This window comes from Candida tropicalis (assembly GCF_000006335.3).
Source record: "Candida tropicalis MYA-3404 genomic scaffold supercont3.4, whole genome shotgun sequence".
In the NCBI taxonomy this organism is placed as follows: domain Eukaryota; kingdom Fungi; phylum Ascomycota; class Pichiomycetes; order Serinales; family Debaryomycetaceae; genus Candida; species Candida tropicalis.
In genome coordinates this window covers 1,521,543-1,540,016 of record NW_003020056.1, presented here as the reverse complement: position 1 = coordinate 1,540,016, position 18,474 = coordinate 1,521,543, and the positions used below count along the sequence as shown (strand labels likewise).

Here is an 18,474-nt window from a genome sequence, read left to right as displayed (position 1 = left end):
GTACTTTAAAATGTTTTGGCATGTGATTTGATTTTAAACATCCCGAAACTACATGATTGAATCTTTCTCTATTTTAATTTTGTATCATTAACCATAAAAAGAAAATTTTACTATCGGGCACATAATGTGAGGGGACTAAGACGTTCTTTTCGCTTATTTATGACCTCATACTCTCTTCATTTGTACTTTCTAGGAATTTATGTATTTATATTATCATTATTTTTTTTTTTTTCAGGTTCTCGCATCCGAATGTCCCCCACATGAAATATGGTTGACGGAAAAATTTCTTTGGCAACTTTTCAAGTTCACTCAATTCCGGCTTTACAAGTTTCTTTGAAATGCTTAACTTCTGATTCAAGAACTTCTTTCATTTGTGGAATATTTCTTCCTTTCTCCTCAAAACTAAAATCAAATATATTTTTACTGGATGGTTCTTCAAAAACATTACGTAAACTCTTAAAGAAACTCTGGGCCAATATTTCTTCCACGTCTAATCTTGCCTTGTAATCCCACTTTAAAAGTTTGTCCAATAGTTGTATGGCATCTAAGGGAGCAAAGGGGTACAAACTCTTCCATTTAGCCGGTCTATATTTAACCCAAAGTAACCCTTCTACTTTCCAATTGTACTTTTTGATGGTCTCCATGGGAGGATTACCTAGTATTTTAAACAATTCGTGGATTTGTTCATGCAGATTCTTACCAGGGAATAATGGTCTTCTTCCAAAGAGTTCTCCAAGAATGCAACCCACTGCCCAGATATCTACTGCTTTGGTGTAACTTTTAGTCGACATAATCAACTCAGGAGCTCTATACCATCTTGTTGCAACATAATTTGTGATTGTGGGTGAACGATTTTTGAAATAATTGGGATTAATACCTCTTGCCAAACCAAAATCACAAATTTTTAAAGTACCTTGAGTTGTGACCAAAATATTTCCTGGCTTCAAATCTCTATGTATTACGTCAGCTGAATGGATATACTTTAATCCGCATAGAATTTGATACATAAAACTTTGTATATGGAATTCTGAGAATTGTACATTTGAATACAATACCCTGGCCAAATCTAAATCTGCGAGTTCCTGGAAACAATACAACCCTTCATATGGTTTAACGTAAACGACATCTAGATCAAGAAGTGTTGCTATCTTTAAAATTGAACAGAAGAAGAAACAGTTAGTAATGCTTGTTTTGTGATAGATTTGGTGTGATCTTAATACATACATTTTTATGACCTCTAAAAAACATCATAAACTTTAGTTCTCTTATTGCTCTGATTAATAGTATGTCTTTGTTGAATATTTTAGTGACCTTCTTGATAGCTATCTTATGTTCCATTCCTGAACTGGAACTCTTAGTATCAATGGCAGAACAGACAACACCATATGAACCTTTCCCCAACACTCGCACTATTTCATATCTTGAATCTACTAGAAAGTGGTTCTCATTGTCTGTGTAGGTCGAGCATGACTTTAGATTAGTAGTTTTACTTTTGATTGATGTCATTTACTGTGGTAACAAATGATTGGTTTTCTGTTTATTGATGGCTGCAAAGATTGATATGTTTGATTTTTTTTTTTTTTTGTAGTGCTTTAGTCTTTTTTTCTCTGTGTACCTATAAAGGTTGTTACAATACAAAATAAAGAAGAAAAACCATTTCATGGGGAAAACATATTGAGAACATCACAAAAAAGAAAGCAAAATATGACACACAAATAAAGCAATATAGTAGTTAAATTTAATAGTAGAGAGGGGTTAATGGACTTCTAGTTATAATTTAAAAATGAATAGGAACAGCCGTTTCGTATAATCTTGTGTGGGGTAGAAATGGACCAATATAATATTGCTAGAAACGCTCAATAAGTCCATTTCTCGTTATCGATTGCCAATTCAATTACACTACACATTCCTCCTCACTGCTTGTATATTTCTCTTGAGGTTTCTTCAAGCGATGAATCCAATTTTAGATGTGTACTTTACACATATTATTTCCAATAGCTGGCAATATTTTCTCTTATCAAGTAATAATAAACCAGTGATTCAAACTTCCTATAGCGTCAAGAATTCATAACTCACACGGGAATTTGACTGTATATATCAATTAGGTGATATAATAAACTTGAATAGGATCTTTTGTGTCAGTTAGAATCAAACTACAAAAACAGGTATCATAAAAGGCTAATCTCGGACCAACCATTCCTTTTGAAGATAAAACCACTTAATTGAAGTTTGAAAATTTACATCGATCGATTACTCGTGGTTGGGAAAAGCGGCGATGGTACTCCGAATTGTCAACTTTTGAAGAAAGTTAATCCTCAATCCACTAAAAACGGATTGAATTAAAAAACTACCAAAGAGGGGGTATCCCATGTAAGCAAGTATTAAGAATTAATGGGTCATACTTTGATCAACTCCCCGTTAGTTTGACAAATCCAAGCTAGGGATAGATATTATTAAATTGCCGTACGATTTTTTCTTTTTTACTTTGATTGAAGTTGTTGGTGTTGGTTTCAATAATATATCTATTCTCCACTGATTGATATCTGCTTGGCATTAAAACAAGAAAAAAAAAAGTAACCTACTTATTATTATGTAATATACAGGAGTTACTATGGGCAGAGTAAAAATTTGTCTGCAAAATTTCTTGCCTACTTTATTATTTTTATTTTGCGCGCTTCCGTACTTTTGTGTAATCATTATCAATAATCTAAAGTCAAGATAGTAGATAACTAGCAACCTTTATAAAATATGTATATATATATAAATGATTGGCATTCAATGGGGGTATATAAAAGGATCTTTGATTTCATAATTAAATTAAATTAGAAATTAGCAATAAATAAATAATAAAAAAAGAAAACCCAAATCATCTAACTATTCAACTAATCCAACATGGGAGCAAAAGAAGCTAACTTGATTACATCTGTATCCTCAATTCATGAATCGGGCTATCAACGCTCTGATGAAGAAAAAAATATGCCATACAAAGAAAAAGGTAATGAAAGTATCTCAGAAACTTCATTAGACCCTGCCTTGGGTCCAGATACCCTTGCTAGAGGTCTTAAAAGTAGACACTTGTCATTGATTGCCCTTGGTGGTTCTATTGGTACTGGTTTGTTCCTTGGATCTGGTTTGATTTTGGCTACCTGTGGTCCTGCCAGTTTGTTACTCGCCTTTATAACCATGTCTGTTGTTGTCTACAATGTCATGGAATATTTTGCTGAGATTGTTCTTTTCCGCCCTATCCCAGGTAATGGTCCTATTGCTTTTGTCAATGACTATCTTTCACCTTCCTTTGGTTTTGCAGTTGGTTACAACTACTGGTACTCTTTTAGTATTTTGGTGGGTGCTGAAGTTACAGCTGCTGCCATGCTTATTGAATACTGGACCACTGCTGTTCCTATTGCCGTTTGGATCACAATTCTTCTCGGATTCATTGTTGCATTAAACTTCTTACCCGTTAAGTTTTATGGGGAAACTGAATACTGTTTAGTGTTGATTAAAGTTATTGTTCTTATTATCTTGATTATCACCGGTTTGGTAATCATGCTTGGTGGAGCACCAAATCACGACAGATTAGGTTTCAGATACTGGAAGGACGGGTTTGCGTTCAGTCAGTATTTGGTGTCTGGATCAACAGGTAGATTCTTGGGTTTTTGGACTGCCATCATTAAATCTGGTTTCTCATTTATCACTGGTCCAGAGTTGATTTCCACTGCTATTGGTGAAACTGTTGGTCCAAGACAAAACGGCAGTAAAGCCGCTCGTCGTTTCATTTACAGATTGATCTTCTTTTACGTTGTTGGTAGTTTAATCATTGGTGTTATTGTTAGTTCCACCAATCCAAGATTAATTGGTAGTGGATATGACGCTTCTGCTTCTCCATTTGTAATTGGTATTCAAAATGCTGGTATCTCCGCTTTGGATCATGTCATCAATGCAGCAATCTTGTCATCTGCCACTTCTGCCGGTAACTCCTTCTTATACTCCAGTTCTAGAATGTTGTTCTCCATGGCTGAACGTGGTAATGCTCCAAAGATCTTTGCCAAAGTTAACAAATACGGTGTTCCTTACTACTCTGTTGCCGTTTCATCTGCTTTTGGTTTGTTGGCTTACTTGAATGTGTCATCTTCCTCTGCTACTGTCTTCACCTGGTTGTCTAATCTTTCCACCATTTCTGGTTTCATTGGATGGGCTACCGTTGGAGTTGCCTACATTCGTTGGAGAAAAGCCGTTGTTTTGAATGGTCTTATGGATAGACTCCCATACAGATCAAAATTGCTTCCATTCGGTGCCTACTTTGTTGTTATCTTCTTATCCATCATTATCATTACCAATGGTTATGCTGTTTTCTTTGACTTTAACATTGGTGATTTCTTGGCTGCTTATATTACCTTACCAATCGTTGTCGTTTTGTATTTCGGTCACGTTATCTACTCTCGCATGGTTCTTGGTGACACCGACTGGGTTATTCCAGTTGAAAATATCGACTTGATTACTCATTTGGATGAAATTGAACAAGAAGAACTTGATTACGTTGTCCCTGTTCCAAAGAATTTCTTGGAAAGAATCTGGTTCTGGATTTGCTAGGTTTGCAGTTGGTTAGTGTTACACGTAAAGAAGTTTGTATGCAAGCCAAATATAAGAAAGATTACTATGTAAAAGATTTGTAGAAAATATTGATCACAGCTCTCTATATGATCTTCCAGCTATCATGCCCATATCATGGTGGAAGATGTTTTGTTCGATTCGCATAGATTTATTCCCTTGTCGGAGAGTTATCTATTGTGTGTAAACTTGTGTACTTCCAGAAGGCGAGAAAAAAAAAAAAGCGAGCTTAATAATTCAGACTCCTAGGAGTTATAGTTCAACAATTTACCCAAACCCCAACTGCCCAGTGCATATTTATTTCAAAAGGAAAAGTTTGATTTCTATACCCATGCCATTTAAATCAAGTCCAACATCTGATTTAGATCAGATAGCCCTTAAACTTACTCATAGAATTAAATCCAATTCCCCTACGTTCCAACAGTTATTCAATATACTTATGGACTTGTTGAAGTTATTTGACAACCAAATTGATATTTTGAATTTGAGAGGATATTGTGATTATGAAGTGGCGTATGTCACATATAACACATGTATTCAGGTCGTGGAGTTGATTAAATCAAAGACTACTCCCAGTACCATGGATATTTTGACAGGACTACAGCTTCAGACACGAAAGAGAGTGAGCACGTTTAAAACTATTATTAGCCATTTCAAAAAATCTGATACCAAGGAAGAAGATCCTTTAGTCAATAGATTTAAATCAATAAGTGGAGAAACATCTCAACCAAATCATATTCAAGATCAAGTGTTTCGAGAGTGGATAACTGCAACTGAACTACAACATGAATTAACGAAAAGAAGAGTATTACTAATAGATTATAGACCCCAAAAGGACTATTTGAACAACCACATAAAATTCAATGATTTGGTACATATTGAACCTAAAATAGTTGAATCATTAGCGGATACTGCAACCGATGAAGAATTGGAGAAGTTATTAAAATCATCAGTACTCCACGAACAATACAAAAAATTCTTGGATAGACGCAAATACGATTTGGTAGTGATATACAATTATAACTTTGGATCGGAATCAAGTGATAGATTTTCTGGTATATTGGAAATAATAGGAAAAACTAATCCCTTTAACAAGCTCGTCAAGATTCTCATGAATAATAAATATATCAGTTCACGATTGAAAGTATGTCCCCTGTTTCTTTCGGGAGGAGTCTTGAATTGGTATAAAGTCTTTGGAGATAAATATTTGGAAAGAACAATAGTACAAAATGGGGTTGACAAAGCTTCTGAAAGTCAATATTTAACATCATTCAGTGATTATGTATCTAGCGCCACTAAAGAATCACCTCCTCAACCACACCAGAAATTGCAAAATGGAGACTACGTAAAACCATCGCATAGAAAAGTGAATCAATTTGATCCTGTCCCAGTTAAGAGTGTATCAAGTATATTTGCATCTCCTAAGGTTGATGTGAAATCAACACCAAGTTCCTCGGTTGTATCAATCCCTCTTCCATCCACCCCTATAGTAACCACACCAACTACTTTGCCTGATGTTCCCGAAAAGAAATCGTCTAGTCCTATTAACAAAGAAGTTACTATTTCCTCAAAGAAATCACAATTTCTTGAACTGTATACCACTGGCTTAGTTAATTTAGGAAATTCTTGTTACATGAACTGTGTTGTTCAATGCCTAGCTGCAACACCTCAACTTACTTCATTCTTTTTCCCGACAATCACAGAATCCTTTTCTGATCATTCTTACAGACAACATATAAATGTAAGCAACAAATTGGGTACAAAGGGTCAATTAACTACAAGTTTTGTTGAATTAATCTTGAATATGCTTAATAACAACGAAAGGTCATTTAGCCCTTCCAAGTTTAAAAAGATTATGGGCTCCTTATCTCCCTCGCAGCAGTTTCTTACTTATGATCAACAAGATTGTATCGAATTTTTAAATTTTCTTTTAGATGCACTTCATGAAGATCTTAACAATGTTACAATTACGGACCCTCAAGAACGTAAAATGATTACAGATTTAAGTCCAGAACAGGAAAAGAGTAGGGAGATATTACCAGTTAGATTAGCATCAACAATAGAATGGGAAAGATATCTCAAATTAAATTTTTCAGTGATTGTTGATTATTTCCAAGGACAGCATTTATCACAGTTGAAATGTTTAGAATGTGGATTCACTTCAACTACTTATAATTCATTTTCAATTCTTTCATTACCTATTCCTCAAAAGTTAAACAACGCGGGCAAAGTTCTGTTAAATGAGTGTCTTCAGGAATTTGTAACTACAGAATTGTTAGATGATAATAACAAATGGTATTGCCCAAGATGTAAGAGATTTACAAAACTGACAAAGAAAATCGCCATAACCAGATTACCACAGGTGCTAATAGTGAATTTCAATAGATTTAAAATGACAAGCACTGGTGGGTTTAATAAATTGGAGACATTTGTCACCTACCCGGTTAATGAAGTCTTGGACATGACGCCATATTGGCCAGATGTTGGATCAAAAATTAATGAAAATAGCACTATGTCTATTGAAAAGGAACAAGAACTATTAAAATCTTTCCCTGTGAGAAACCAGACACCTCCATTCAAGTATAAGCTATTTGGTGTTGCAAACCATTTTGGTAATTTGACAACAGGTCATTATACTGCTTATGTTTATAAACATAGTGATTCTAAAAAGAAACGAAACTGGTGTTACTTTGACGATTCCAAAATCACCTTCAATGTTTCACCATCTCAAGTGGTCAATAAAAATGCCTACTGTTTATTCTTCCAAAGAGTATAGACATTCATATACATATAAACTTACACAAATTTCAGAGATTTATCCTTGCTTTCTTCTATGAATCGTAATCTAGGATGGTTTCCAACCACGTGTTTGCTAACTCCTACCCATAACCAATCAACTTTATCTTCGTGATTTATATTTATATCACCATGGAAACCATCGACAAAGCTTCTATCATTTACTGTTATATTAGTAGTAAAATTAATAAATTCATTAAAGATCGAAATAGCAGACCAAAATTGTAATTTTCGTAAACATGCAACTAATAAACTTGTCACTTGACCACCATTATAACAATGAACATAAATTGGTTGATATTGACTATGAATTATATAATGTAATGCTTGAATAGTTATCTCGTAATCTAATGGAACTCCTCTTTTTTTACCCTTACCAGATTGTGCACATTCTAAATGAATAAGTTGAATTTGATTCGCTTTTGCAAAATTATAAAGCTGGGGGTCTGTCTCTGGTGAAATTGGATTTGGTGTTAATGAAATTATGGTTTTTAAATGTAGGGTTTCAAGAAATTTAAAATTAACTTCTCTTGGATATGCTCCTCTATAAAGATTTGGTTGAACCATACTAAATCGAAGAGGAGGAATATAAGTTTCTGGGATAACTTGTGTCATTATTGTTTTATATGGATCGTGATGTAGAATTTGCTTCTATCAAAGTTGAATGAATCTTCATTGATTTGACTTTCTCTTTTTTTTTCTTTCCTTTTCTTTTCTCACACATTTCACCTTATCGACGACTCTACTCAATACCAGACATGTTACGGCAGAACAGTTATAAAGCTCTAACGGCAGCTAGATTCAATTCGTCAACATCACCTATAACTCAATACTCGTACATTCAAGAATACTTGTCTGATGCTAGCAAAGAAGAAGTCGCCAAATATCTTAAAAACCTTGGTCCATTTCCTACTTATTCCAACATCTTAAACCCACAACATTTCTTCCAGAATGCTGTTTTACTAGAATATCTGAAGAAGCAACCGCATCCGGTATCATTAAGACAATTGGCAGGATATGGGAATACGTTAACACGACAAAAGGTGATCAATTCTGCAAACTTTGTGAGGATTGAATTGCCGATAAGATTGGCATTAAGAATTCGTGATTTGCAAACATTGCCATTTGGTGTGGTTAATAATTTCCACTTGGCACAGATATATGAGAGCTATTACCATCTGTTCAATGCGTTCAGAAAAATCCCGAAGATCCACACCATTGAGGACAACAACAAGTTTTGTGAAATGATGTCAAGTATGTTGGATGACCACATTTTCAACCTATCCCATTTGATGATGGGAGCATTGGAAGTTGCCATCTCAAACAATCTTCCTGAAGCAGAGTTGAACCAAATTATCCACAAGATGTTGTCGTCAAGAATAAGCAGACGTCTTATCATTGAGCAGCATTTGTCCATTAGTCAAAGCTACAATAAGAAACCGTATGACAAGAAGCCGCCGCATTATTTGGGTGAAATTTTCGACGATTGCAATGCTGTGGAGCAGTTAAAGATTGTTGCGGGCATGATCAAAGATTCCATGAAATCCAGCTATCCAGAGATCGAAAGAATGCCAGACTTGGAGATTGAAGGCGATGTGAAAACACATTTCCCATTCATTGTACCCCATCTCCAGTATATCCTTCATGAAATCCTCCGGAATTCGTTTGAAGCAACAATCAGGACTCATTCCACAAAGACATCCAAGTTATTACCACCAGTCAAGGTCACCATTGTTGATCTGACTAAACAAGTGTTGTTCAGGATTTCTGACCAAGGAGGGGGCATTAGCCACGATAAGTTAAAGTCAATTTGGTCGTTCGGCAAGAAACCAGATTTGGCCAGGAAAAGTCTTGCGAACTTCCACCGAATTCCCGGATTGCAACTATATTCGAATTTGAAAGTCACGCCTTCTGGCTCATCAATAGTGACTCCTCAAGCACAACAGATACTACAAAACACGAGTCTTGGTGAAAGTACGGGAAGCAAAAAGAAGTCCACGTTGGAGAATTTGATGGGCCGACCACATCATTATCACTTGGGTATGGGTTTACCTATCAGCGCAATCTATGCCGAGTATTGGAACGGGGAATTAACCATGAATTCATTGGAAGGCTATGGCAGTGATACTTCATTGGCCTTAGGTAAAGTTGGTTATCATAGTAATATCATCCAATTGGATAGAGCATAGGGAATAGTCTATAAGTATATTACATATTCGTTGATTATCAATTCATGTGGTAGATCCGAAGATGGATTTCATTCACTATTAGAACTGTAGTTACATATGCAACCGATTAGAACTGGCATTGCTTGGTTATAAAATGACCAACATGGTGTTGTAGTTGGCCACTGCACAATCAATACCTGCATCAAGAAATTACTTTGTACTATACGTATATATTTCGTCTATGTATTTGATACTATTAATAATAAATTAAATATAATTACATTAAGGGGGATGAATTTAAAATTAATGACAAGAAAGCCAATGCTACATTAATTTTGGCTTTTTACAATCTTCAACATTAGTGGCCAATACTTCGTCAACGGTCCAACGAGGTGGTTCTCCTGGGACTTTTGAACCACCAGCAATACCACTACTGAATTTCAAATAAATCAAATCCCCAATATCACTCATTTTAGCCAAGACGTAATCCAAATCCTCTTTTGTTAATGCAGAACTAACACATAATCTAGCTCTACCGCTAATCAATGGAGTTGCAGGATAACTAACAATGACAACAGCAATACCCATGTCATAAAGCATTCTTGAAACTGCGGGCATCTTAGAAGGAACAAACAATAAAAATGGAATAACAGGAGAATCGTCAGCACCGTAAACAATAAAACCCAACTTTTTCAATCCCAATCTCAAATAACGAGAGTTGAATGCAATTCTTTGTAATCTTTCTTCACCTTCACCTGGGTTCAACTCACCTTTAATGACTTTCAAAGATGAAATGATTTGACCTAAAACAGGTGGTGGAACACCTTCTGAATAACCTTGAGTAATGTAGTTAATTCTTAATCTGGCAATAAAATCTTTGTCACCAGCAATATAACCACCAGTAGCACCAAAAGATTTGGTTAAAGTACCCATCAAAACATCAACTTTAGCTGGATCAACCGAAAAATAATCACAAATACCTCTACCATCTGGACCCAAAGCACCAATAGAATGGGCTTCATCAACAAACAAATAACACTTGTACTTATCCTTTATCTTGACAATTTCTGGCAAGTTACACATGTTACCTTCCATAGAATACAACCCTTCAATTGCAATGATGATCTTGCTCCATGGACGATGAGTCTTTGGTTGACCTTGGGCAATTTGGTTACGTATAAGATTTTCCAAATCCTTCATGTCATTATGCTTAAACACTTTAACAGAAGCACCAGACAATCTGATACCAAATCTAATGGAAGCATGATTCAATTCATCAGAAATAACCAAGGTTTTGGAATCCGCAATAGAAGCAAAGAAATTTGCATTAGTACCATAACCTTGACTGACAATAATAGCATCTTCTTTGCCAACAAAATCAGCAATAACACGTTCACATTCACGGTGTAAGTCGGTGGTACCACTGTAAAGTCTTGGGGAACATCCGGAAGTACCATAATCATCCACACATTTCAAAGCATAATCAGTACAAACACCACTTGATTGAGCAAAGCCAAGATAGTTATATGAAGACAAGTTAAGACATTCTTTTGAAGTTCCATCGTACAAGTAACCTGTTTTACCATCTCTTATACGATTGAAACATTTGATGTATCTGCCAGGAGCACCATGAATAGGTCTGGCAAAGCAATCATCAATTCTGGTTTTCAATCTACGCACGTAGAAACTTTCAAACCCATCATACCAAGGAGCATATCCATCTTTTTCAATTAAATCTGCGTATTCTTCAGGTTTAAAGATTTTGCCAAAGAAATCCCGGATATGACCAATTATAATTAAAATCAAGAAACAAATATAAGTGAATATTAAGATGGCATAAGGTGGTTCATCATCTATTGGTGTTGGTAAAGGTTCCCCAACTGGATGTTTGGAGACATAAAGATGCTCTTTAGATGTGGACTTACCATATTCTAAATTACTCCTAACTTCTAAAGGTCTGTCATCTTCTGGAGCATTGGGAATAGTTTTGGTGTAATGTTTAACTGAAACCTCCTCTTTTTCTAGTGTTGTTGTCGATGTCATCAATGGAAATGTGTACGATAAACAAATAACAAAAAGCGAATGTCTAATTGATTATGTGGGCTATGATAATGAAGTAATTCGTTGGTGTGGATTTCTTTCTTGGAGAATGCTTATTCAAGTGGGTAGCTTTCCCTTTTTCAAATATATAACTATATCTATATACAAAAAAAAAAAACGGAATAAGGGTTTGATATTCTCCTGGGATATGTAAGAAAAACAATTGGTGAATTGAATATATGCTGGAAAAAAAAAGTTACGACTCTTCCTCTGGTTTCTTGATCGTGAAAAAAAAGGAGAAAGTTTCTCTTTGTCGTCTTTCGGGCAAAAAAAAAAAACAAAAAAAAAGAAATCACAACTGTCGCGTTAGTTTTTACAATGTTTTTTTTTTTGTTCTCCTAAGCTAATATTCATAGTCAACGTACACGACTTACTTTACATATACTACACAAAGCAATGATGAGTTCATTAACACCGAATGTTCCTAATGTTCCTTCTACGTCCATCCACCCCTCTAATTCTAATCATTCAACTTTGAATGTTCTATAATCTCTTTTATCATTGTCATTGATCAACTTTATCATATAATCGTATTTGGCCAATTCCCATTCTAAATGACCAATGGAAATAACAGTTGTGTTTTGCAACTCATGTTCAATCAATTCATGACATCTGATCATCACATTTTCATCATCCATACAGGAAAACGCTTCATCTAAAATCAAAAGCTTTGGTTCTTTGATAATTGCTCTTAAAAAGAGTGTTAGCTTCTGATCTGTCATCGATAATTCATTAAAAACGGTATCTCCATACATGTCAAGTCTATCTTGAAAGTAATTCAAATATTTTTGACCTATTTCGGAAATATTCTTTGGATCACCTTTAAAAAGAAAGTTGGAGTTTCCGACATTCTTCACTAAACCATTGTAGATTATTTCCTTCATCGTTTTCGTATGTTGTGGAACCAATGCATGTAATTCAGGTGATGATATCCCAATTCTGTTGTTTATGTCAAAGAAAGTAACCCCAGATCCTGTTTTTCTCAATTGACCATAAACTGATATAACGGACTTCCATGATTGTGGGTGGTCAGCTGTGATGATTGATAATAATGTAGTTTTACCAGTACCATTATCACCCAAGATTCTCCACTTGCTACCTTGAGGAATTCTCCAATTGAAGTTGTCAAATATAACCAATTTCTTATACGCAACTGACGCATTATGAAACTCGATGTGTAAACCCTCTTTCTGAAAATAATCTGTAGGTATAGGAACTAGCTTTGTATGTTTATTATGACGAGACTCATGAGCCTTGTGAGACGTTTCAGTTGATGTTGTTAAATTTTCATACTCAGTAGAAACGGTTTGTTTGTCACCAGCAAGTCTGACACCATTCTCATCAACATAACATAAACTCTGAATCCATTCTGGGATGTCATCCTGAACTCTTAAACCAAGAATCATACTTATATCCAATTCTTGACTTACGGTTTGTAAAGCATCACTGACGCTTTTGGTATTAATTGGATCTAATCCTAAAAATGGATCATCAATTAGCAATAATTTGGGTTTTGTCATCAAAGACTTGGCAATCCTGGCTCTTCTTAATTGTCCGTTACTCAAACTGTTGATCCATTTATGTTGCAAATGTGACAACTTGAAATATTTCAACAAACTGTCAACAAACTCTGTGTTAATGTTTTTGTTTTTAGTGTTGTAGTTGTTCAACCCTGTGACATAATTATACACAGAATTAACATCATCCAGCATTTCTAATTTTCCTTTGTAAGAATATGTTTCATATCTAGCTGACATATGTACTTTATCCAATCCTGAAGCATCTCTAAAGTTCAAAAACTGCAATTGTGTTGGCGAATCGTTGATTAATGGATATGTTCTGGATAATGGTGGATACAGAATGAATTCACCTGCTAAGATTTTTAACATTGTAGTTTTACTACTTCCGGTAACGGCCCAGGTTGACTGTTTGGCTCTCACCGATGGTGGATAGATTTCTATTTCGGTGATCGGATCAGGGTAAACGAAGGGAGTTTTTAGTAAAGTATCCTTTTTAAATTTGGCATTCTTAATTGCAACCAAGCAATTCTTCATCGACGAAGTTCCAGTCATTATCAATAGATCTGGGAATTGAAAACTGAAGGAAAAGCAATTGTTGAAGGTAATAGAAAAATATTGAGAATTTTTCGAAATTGTCGCAGTAAATATCTCCGTTATGTTTATTACCAGATCCGGACTAGTGGACATTGATTGAGTCATTAAGCTACAAATGAAATTAAAGCCAGTGTGGACACAGCATCATTTTATAATTTGTTAAACAGTATTGCTACTCACCACCAATGCACCAAACGTCTTCATGATCATTGGTTATTCTAAAGGAAGATTCATGTCATGGGTGAGGATTTTTATTCATGTGCCAAGTTATTCACCCCAATCTTAACACAAGAGAACAAAAAAAAAAAAAATTACAATTGCATACGTAAACCACACAATATCTTTTTATTTTTTTTGTTGTTTCGAAATTCTGGTTGTTCCTTTAGAAACACTCCACACATACAAATATGGATTACATTGACCCAGTAACTACTCAATCAAGTAACCCAACTACGGATTCTACTGTAGTGGGTGATAAAACTGATGAAAAGAACCCAGTTCAACACGATGCAGCTACTGTCAAGACAGAAGAAACAATTGAAAAGTTGGAATCTGAAATTGATAAGGCATATGGATTAGTAGAAACCAAATTTCAAGAATTATGGTCAAATGCTTCTAAGAATGTGGAAAAAATTAAAATTGAAGAACAGAAACAAAAGTTGATTGAACAATTAAATAATACTAGAAAAGCGTTGAATGATAAAACGAATGAATTGCATGTTCAAGAAAGTTTAAAGAAAATTGAAGACAATTTAAAACAAGTTTCACTTGATGATTTTACCAAATCTGCTAATAAGGCATTGGATTTGTTGGATTCCAAATTGGAAATTGTTGAAAATGAAGCAAGTAAATATTTTGGTAATTTCACCTCGTTTTTATCCAGCATTGTTTCGGTTAATCCAGTGAATGAGGATGAAGGTAACGGTAAGAAAGAAGTTGTTTTTAATTCATCATTGAACCAATTTAACAACTATGGTACTACTAGGTATGAAACTGATTTGTTGAATTTACATACTACTGAGAGTTTTTATCTTAATGAAGAGTTGGACGTAAAGGATGAAATTGAATCATTTAATGCCGATAATAAGACTAAAGAAATAAGCGGATTGTTAGAAAAGTACCCAAATACCTTGACCAAAACCATGAACGATTTGGTTCCACTTAAGATTTCTTATAATTTATTTTGGTACAGATATTTCAAGAATGATGATAAATTAAAAGAACAAGAAAAGAAGAGAAAGGAATTATTGGAAAAGAAAGATACCTCAAAAACTGATGGAAATCAAGAAAATGATGACGATGAAGAGGAATTCACTTGGGATGATGATGAAGAGGAAGAGGAAGAAGAACAAGTTGAGGAGAAACTGGTTGTCAGTAAGAAATCTAACTCTAAGAAAGAATCTACCAACGATAAGAAAAAGAAACAAGGTTCTGATGGTGAAGAAGAAGAAGAAGAAGAGGATGATGATGATGATTGGGAATGACTTTAATTTGTAGTTATGTAAGTAATATTGAGAGATACACACATTTTTGTTTATATGTTATAAAATACCATACAACCATGATAGTTGCGTAGTGTAGTTTGGTACAGGAAAAAAAAAGGCAAACTATTTTGTTGACCTTTCAATATTTCGCGGACTAAATTTAAAATTCCGCCTCATGAGAACAAAACAGGAGGGTAAGAAGTAAAAACCAAAAAAAAAAAAGGTTTAGTTTTGTATGTGGATTTGTTAAAAAGAGAATCACATAGCGTTGCTAAATTTCCTTTCTACATCAACAAATACACAGGAAAAAAAAAAATCAGTTAACCATAACGATCTAAATGAGTAATCTATACACCACGGATTATCCTCCTTCGTATGGTAAAAGATCTCAATCATTTTCCCAAATATCACGATTACAACAAATGTCATCATCTTCATCAGGACCATTACAGGGAAGCACAACAACTGCTACTACAACAGCAAATGCTCTTCCTTACGGGTCAACAACCACGAACCCAGCTGCTGCGGCGGCAGCGGCCATGGCAGCAACGTCACAAACAACACCAGCGTTAACCAATACACCACTGAGTAAATTCAAAAAGACGTCAATGTCCGATTCTCCAATTCCGAAAATTGAGATTGACAAGAAAGGAAAAGGGGGTGCTGGTGCTGGAAGTAGTGGTAATGGCAATGGTAGTATTGGAGATGAATATTCCCATTCATCTTTGAATTCAGCAACCAGTGAGGTTATACAGAACAATTTGCCACCACGACGAATCTGGGTTAAGAAATCAAATGGTAATCCAACCACGATTTTTTCATATGTTAATGATATTGTGGACGATTTGAAATCGGCAGTTATTAATAAATATCCAAATAGTATCGGGAGATTTGACGATGCAGCCGATTTGGTAATCAAAGTTGATTTAAGCAATTTAAGAGCTCCTGTATCTCCAAGCATGAATAGAGTTAGTAACAATAGTAGTCGTACTTATGAGAACTATTTGATTTTAGAACCGGACCAGAATGTTTGGCAGCTATTGGATCATTATTTTCCTCATGGAATGTGTATGACTGAAGCTTTGATTATTGAAACTCCAACTTTCACACTAGATAATCAAGTACAACCTCCGACACCATTGTCTGCTACACATAACCTTAATAATGTTAACGGTGTAGGACTAGGTGGTGAACGACATTTGAGTATGGTAGGGTACAATTATAATTTAAATCGAGCACAAGGAGTTAAGCATCCGCAGCCAATGCAGCCAAGTAATTCTAGAATGGCAAATTATAAAGTATATCCAATGACAAGAGGTGCACATCTGGGTAATAATCTAAATAAAGATAGATCGGTTTCTCCATCGGCTTTGGTATCAAGAAATTCTCCTGTTTCTCACAAGAGATCGTATTCCAATCCAGTCTATTCTCCAGTTTCTAATGTAATACAAGGTCAGCAGCAGTCTTTCCAACAGCAAGGTCAAGGACAAGGACCACAACAACAACAACAGCAACAAGGTAATAATCCGCTGGCTGTATTATTACTTCCTAGAAATTTTTCATTGGCTAACAATAATAACAGTAATCACAGAAGTAGGTTATCTGATGATGGTATGGCAGAAACTATTAATGAGAATAATACACCAGATGAAGATGATGACGGTAAACCAGAAACTAATTTCACAGAAAAGGACGAGCGTGGTGCTGACGAAGCAGGCGAAGCCTTTGAGGAAGAACAATCACAACAGCAACAACAACAACAACAACAACAACGAGATACTTCTGCCAAACCAAAATCAAAACACAAGCCTGCTCCATTACCGTTGACAAAACTCAGCAATAGCAATACCAATGGATCTACAAGTGCTGCTGGTACTCCAAAATCAAGTGATTCTACGACTGATAAAGTGTTGCCATCAATTTCAGTATTGGTGGTTGAAGATAATGCGATCAATCAAGCCATTTTGGGGGCATTTTTAAGAAAAAGAAAAATCCATTATAAGATTGCAAAAAATGGGCAAGAGGCTATTGATAAATGGAAAGAAGGAGGTTTTCATTTAGTGTTGATGGATATCCAATTACCAGTTAAATCAGGGATTGAAGCCACTAAAGAGATTCGTAATTTGGAGAAGTTAAACAAGATTGGTGTGTTTGACAAAAATGAATTGAATACTACTAAAGAAATTGAAGACAAGGATAAATTAGACAGTAAAGTGTTTCGATCGCCTGTTATTATTGTTGCGTTGACAGCCAGTTCTAATAGTTCTATAGACAAGAAGAATGCCTTGACTGCCGGTTGTAATGATTATTTGACCAAGCCGGTGAACTTGGTATGGCTACAAAATAAAATCACAGAATGGGGTTGTATGCAAGCTTTGATTGATTTCGATGGTTGGAAAGACAAGAATAGGAGATTGAACAAGACATGAATAATAGGAGAGTAACGAGTAACAATAGAAGGTGATTGTAAGATTGGTTTAATTGGTTGTTTCTTTTTTTTTTACTTCTGAATTGTAGTAATATATGATTTTTTTTTTATTTTTATGTACAATTTGTTATTGCTCTATTTGTGTGTTCTGTACAACATCAAGGCTTTAAGCGTAAGATATATTCAACCTGGGGTATTATGTAATGATCTCATTAGTCGGTAGCAAAAAGGGAACAAATTAAGGTTTTCAAACCTAAAGGGTTCTAGACTTAGCTTGATCTAACGGGTCCAAATTGTCGGCTTTCAAAAGAACAAAACAAAAAGTAAAAAAAAAAAAAAGATTAGGTGATGCATATATATTTCTTTTTCTATTTCTCATGGTGTTATTATTCTGACTTTCCTATCTTGGGTCTAGACTGAATTGGTTTGCAAATACGGTGACGTAAACTTAACCAAATACAATTGTCAATTAATTGGAGGTCATGAACTTAATCTCCGTAGAGATGCCCTGTGTAAGTTGGTCAGAAACAAAGAAAAAAAAAGGAATTTCATACTCGGAAAAACAGCCATCAAAAAAGAAACTAATCTTGTAGTGACATCTCGTAAATTAACTAAAAAAAAAAATCAAGGCAATAATCAGCAATGTTGCAACGGCATCGTGATCTGATTTTTGCCACTTGATGTTTGAAGAGAAAATTTTTTTTTTCTTTGGAAAATCGGAATTGGTCGAAAAACCCTCTTGGGAATGTAACTAATCGCGTCGTCATAAATAATTG

The 18,474-nt window shown here is 35.0% G+C and overlaps 9 protein-coding genes across 9 annotated transcripts; 5 read left to right on the top strand and 4 right to left on the bottom strand. All coding sequences in view use genetic code 12, as the record gives it.

Annotated features, from left to right (window-relative positions):
* Positions 1-305: 305 nt before the first annotated feature.
* On the bottom strand, positions 306-1,506 carry CSK1 (mitogen-activated protein kinase; the record flags this gene model as incomplete). The annotated part of the gene is made up of 2 exons (XM_002549334.1): positions 306-1,148; positions 1,225-1,506. The coding sequence occupies 2 exons, from the start codon at positions 1,504-1,506 to the stop codon at positions 306-308; spliced, it is 1,125 nt and encodes a 374-aa protein (XP_002549380.1).
* A 1,386-nt stretch (positions 1,507-2,892) lies between these two features.
* On the top strand, positions 2,893-4,590 carry CTRG_03676 (uncharacterized protein; the record flags this gene model as incomplete). The annotated part of the gene is made up of 1 exon (XM_002549333.1): positions 2,893-4,590. The coding sequence occupies one exon, from the start codon at positions 2,893-2,895 to the stop codon at positions 4,588-4,590; it is 1,698 nt and encodes a 565-aa protein (XP_002549379.1).
* Positions 4,591-4,939: 349 nt separating this feature from the next.
* DOA4 (ubiquitin-specific protease) lies at positions 4,940-7,384 on the top strand (the record flags this gene model as incomplete). Its single annotated transcript, XM_002549332.1, has 1 exon — positions 4,940-7,384. The coding sequence occupies one exon, from the start codon at positions 4,940-4,942 to the stop codon at positions 7,382-7,384; it is 2,445 nt and encodes an 814-aa protein (XP_002549378.1).
* A 20-nt stretch (positions 7,385-7,404) lies between these two features.
* On the bottom strand, positions 7,405-8,019 carry OCA6 (protein-tyrosine-phosphatase; the record flags this gene model as incomplete). The annotated part of the gene is made up of 1 exon (XM_002549331.1): positions 7,405-8,019. The coding sequence occupies one exon, from the start codon at positions 8,017-8,019 to the stop codon at positions 7,405-7,407; it is 615 nt and encodes a 204-aa protein (XP_002549377.1).
* Positions 8,020-8,162: 143 nt separating this feature from the next.
* Positions 8,163-9,593, top strand: CTRG_03673 (alpha-ketoacid dehydrogenase kinase family protein; the record flags this gene model as incomplete). The annotated part of the gene is made up of 1 exon (XM_002549330.1): positions 8,163-9,593. One exon carries the CDS (start codon positions 8,163-8,165, stop codon positions 9,591-9,593), a length of 1,431 nt encoding a protein of 476 aa, XP_002549376.1.
* Positions 9,594-9,896: 303 nt separating this feature from the next.
* On the bottom strand, positions 9,897-11,615 carry LCB2 (serine C-palmitoyltransferase; the record flags this gene model as incomplete). The annotated part of the gene is made up of 1 exon (XM_002549329.1): positions 9,897-11,615. One exon carries the CDS (start codon positions 11,613-11,615, stop codon positions 9,897-9,899), a length of 1,719 nt encoding a protein of 572 aa, XP_002549375.1.
* Positions 11,616-12,136: 521 nt separating this feature from the next.
* On the bottom strand, positions 12,137-13,891 carry MODF (Modfp; the record flags this gene model as incomplete). The annotated part of the gene is made up of 1 exon (XM_002549328.1): positions 12,137-13,891. One exon carries the CDS (start codon positions 13,889-13,891, stop codon positions 12,137-12,139), a length of 1,755 nt encoding a protein of 584 aa, XP_002549374.1.
* Positions 13,892-14,193: 302 nt separating this feature from the next.
* On the top strand, positions 14,194-15,270 carry DOS2 (Dos2p; the record flags this gene model as incomplete). The annotated part of the gene is made up of 1 exon (XM_002549327.1): positions 14,194-15,270. The coding sequence occupies one exon, from the start codon at positions 14,194-14,196 to the stop codon at positions 15,268-15,270; it is 1,077 nt and encodes a 358-aa protein (XP_002549373.1).
* A 338-nt stretch (positions 15,271-15,608) lies between these two features.
* On the top strand, positions 15,609-17,699 carry SSK1 (mitogen-activated protein kinase kinase kinase; the record flags this gene model as incomplete). The annotated part of the gene is made up of 1 exon (XM_002549326.1): positions 15,609-17,699. One exon carries the CDS (start codon positions 15,609-15,611, stop codon positions 17,697-17,699), a length of 2,091 nt encoding a protein of 696 aa, XP_002549372.1.
* Positions 17,700-18,474: the final 775 nt, after the last annotated feature.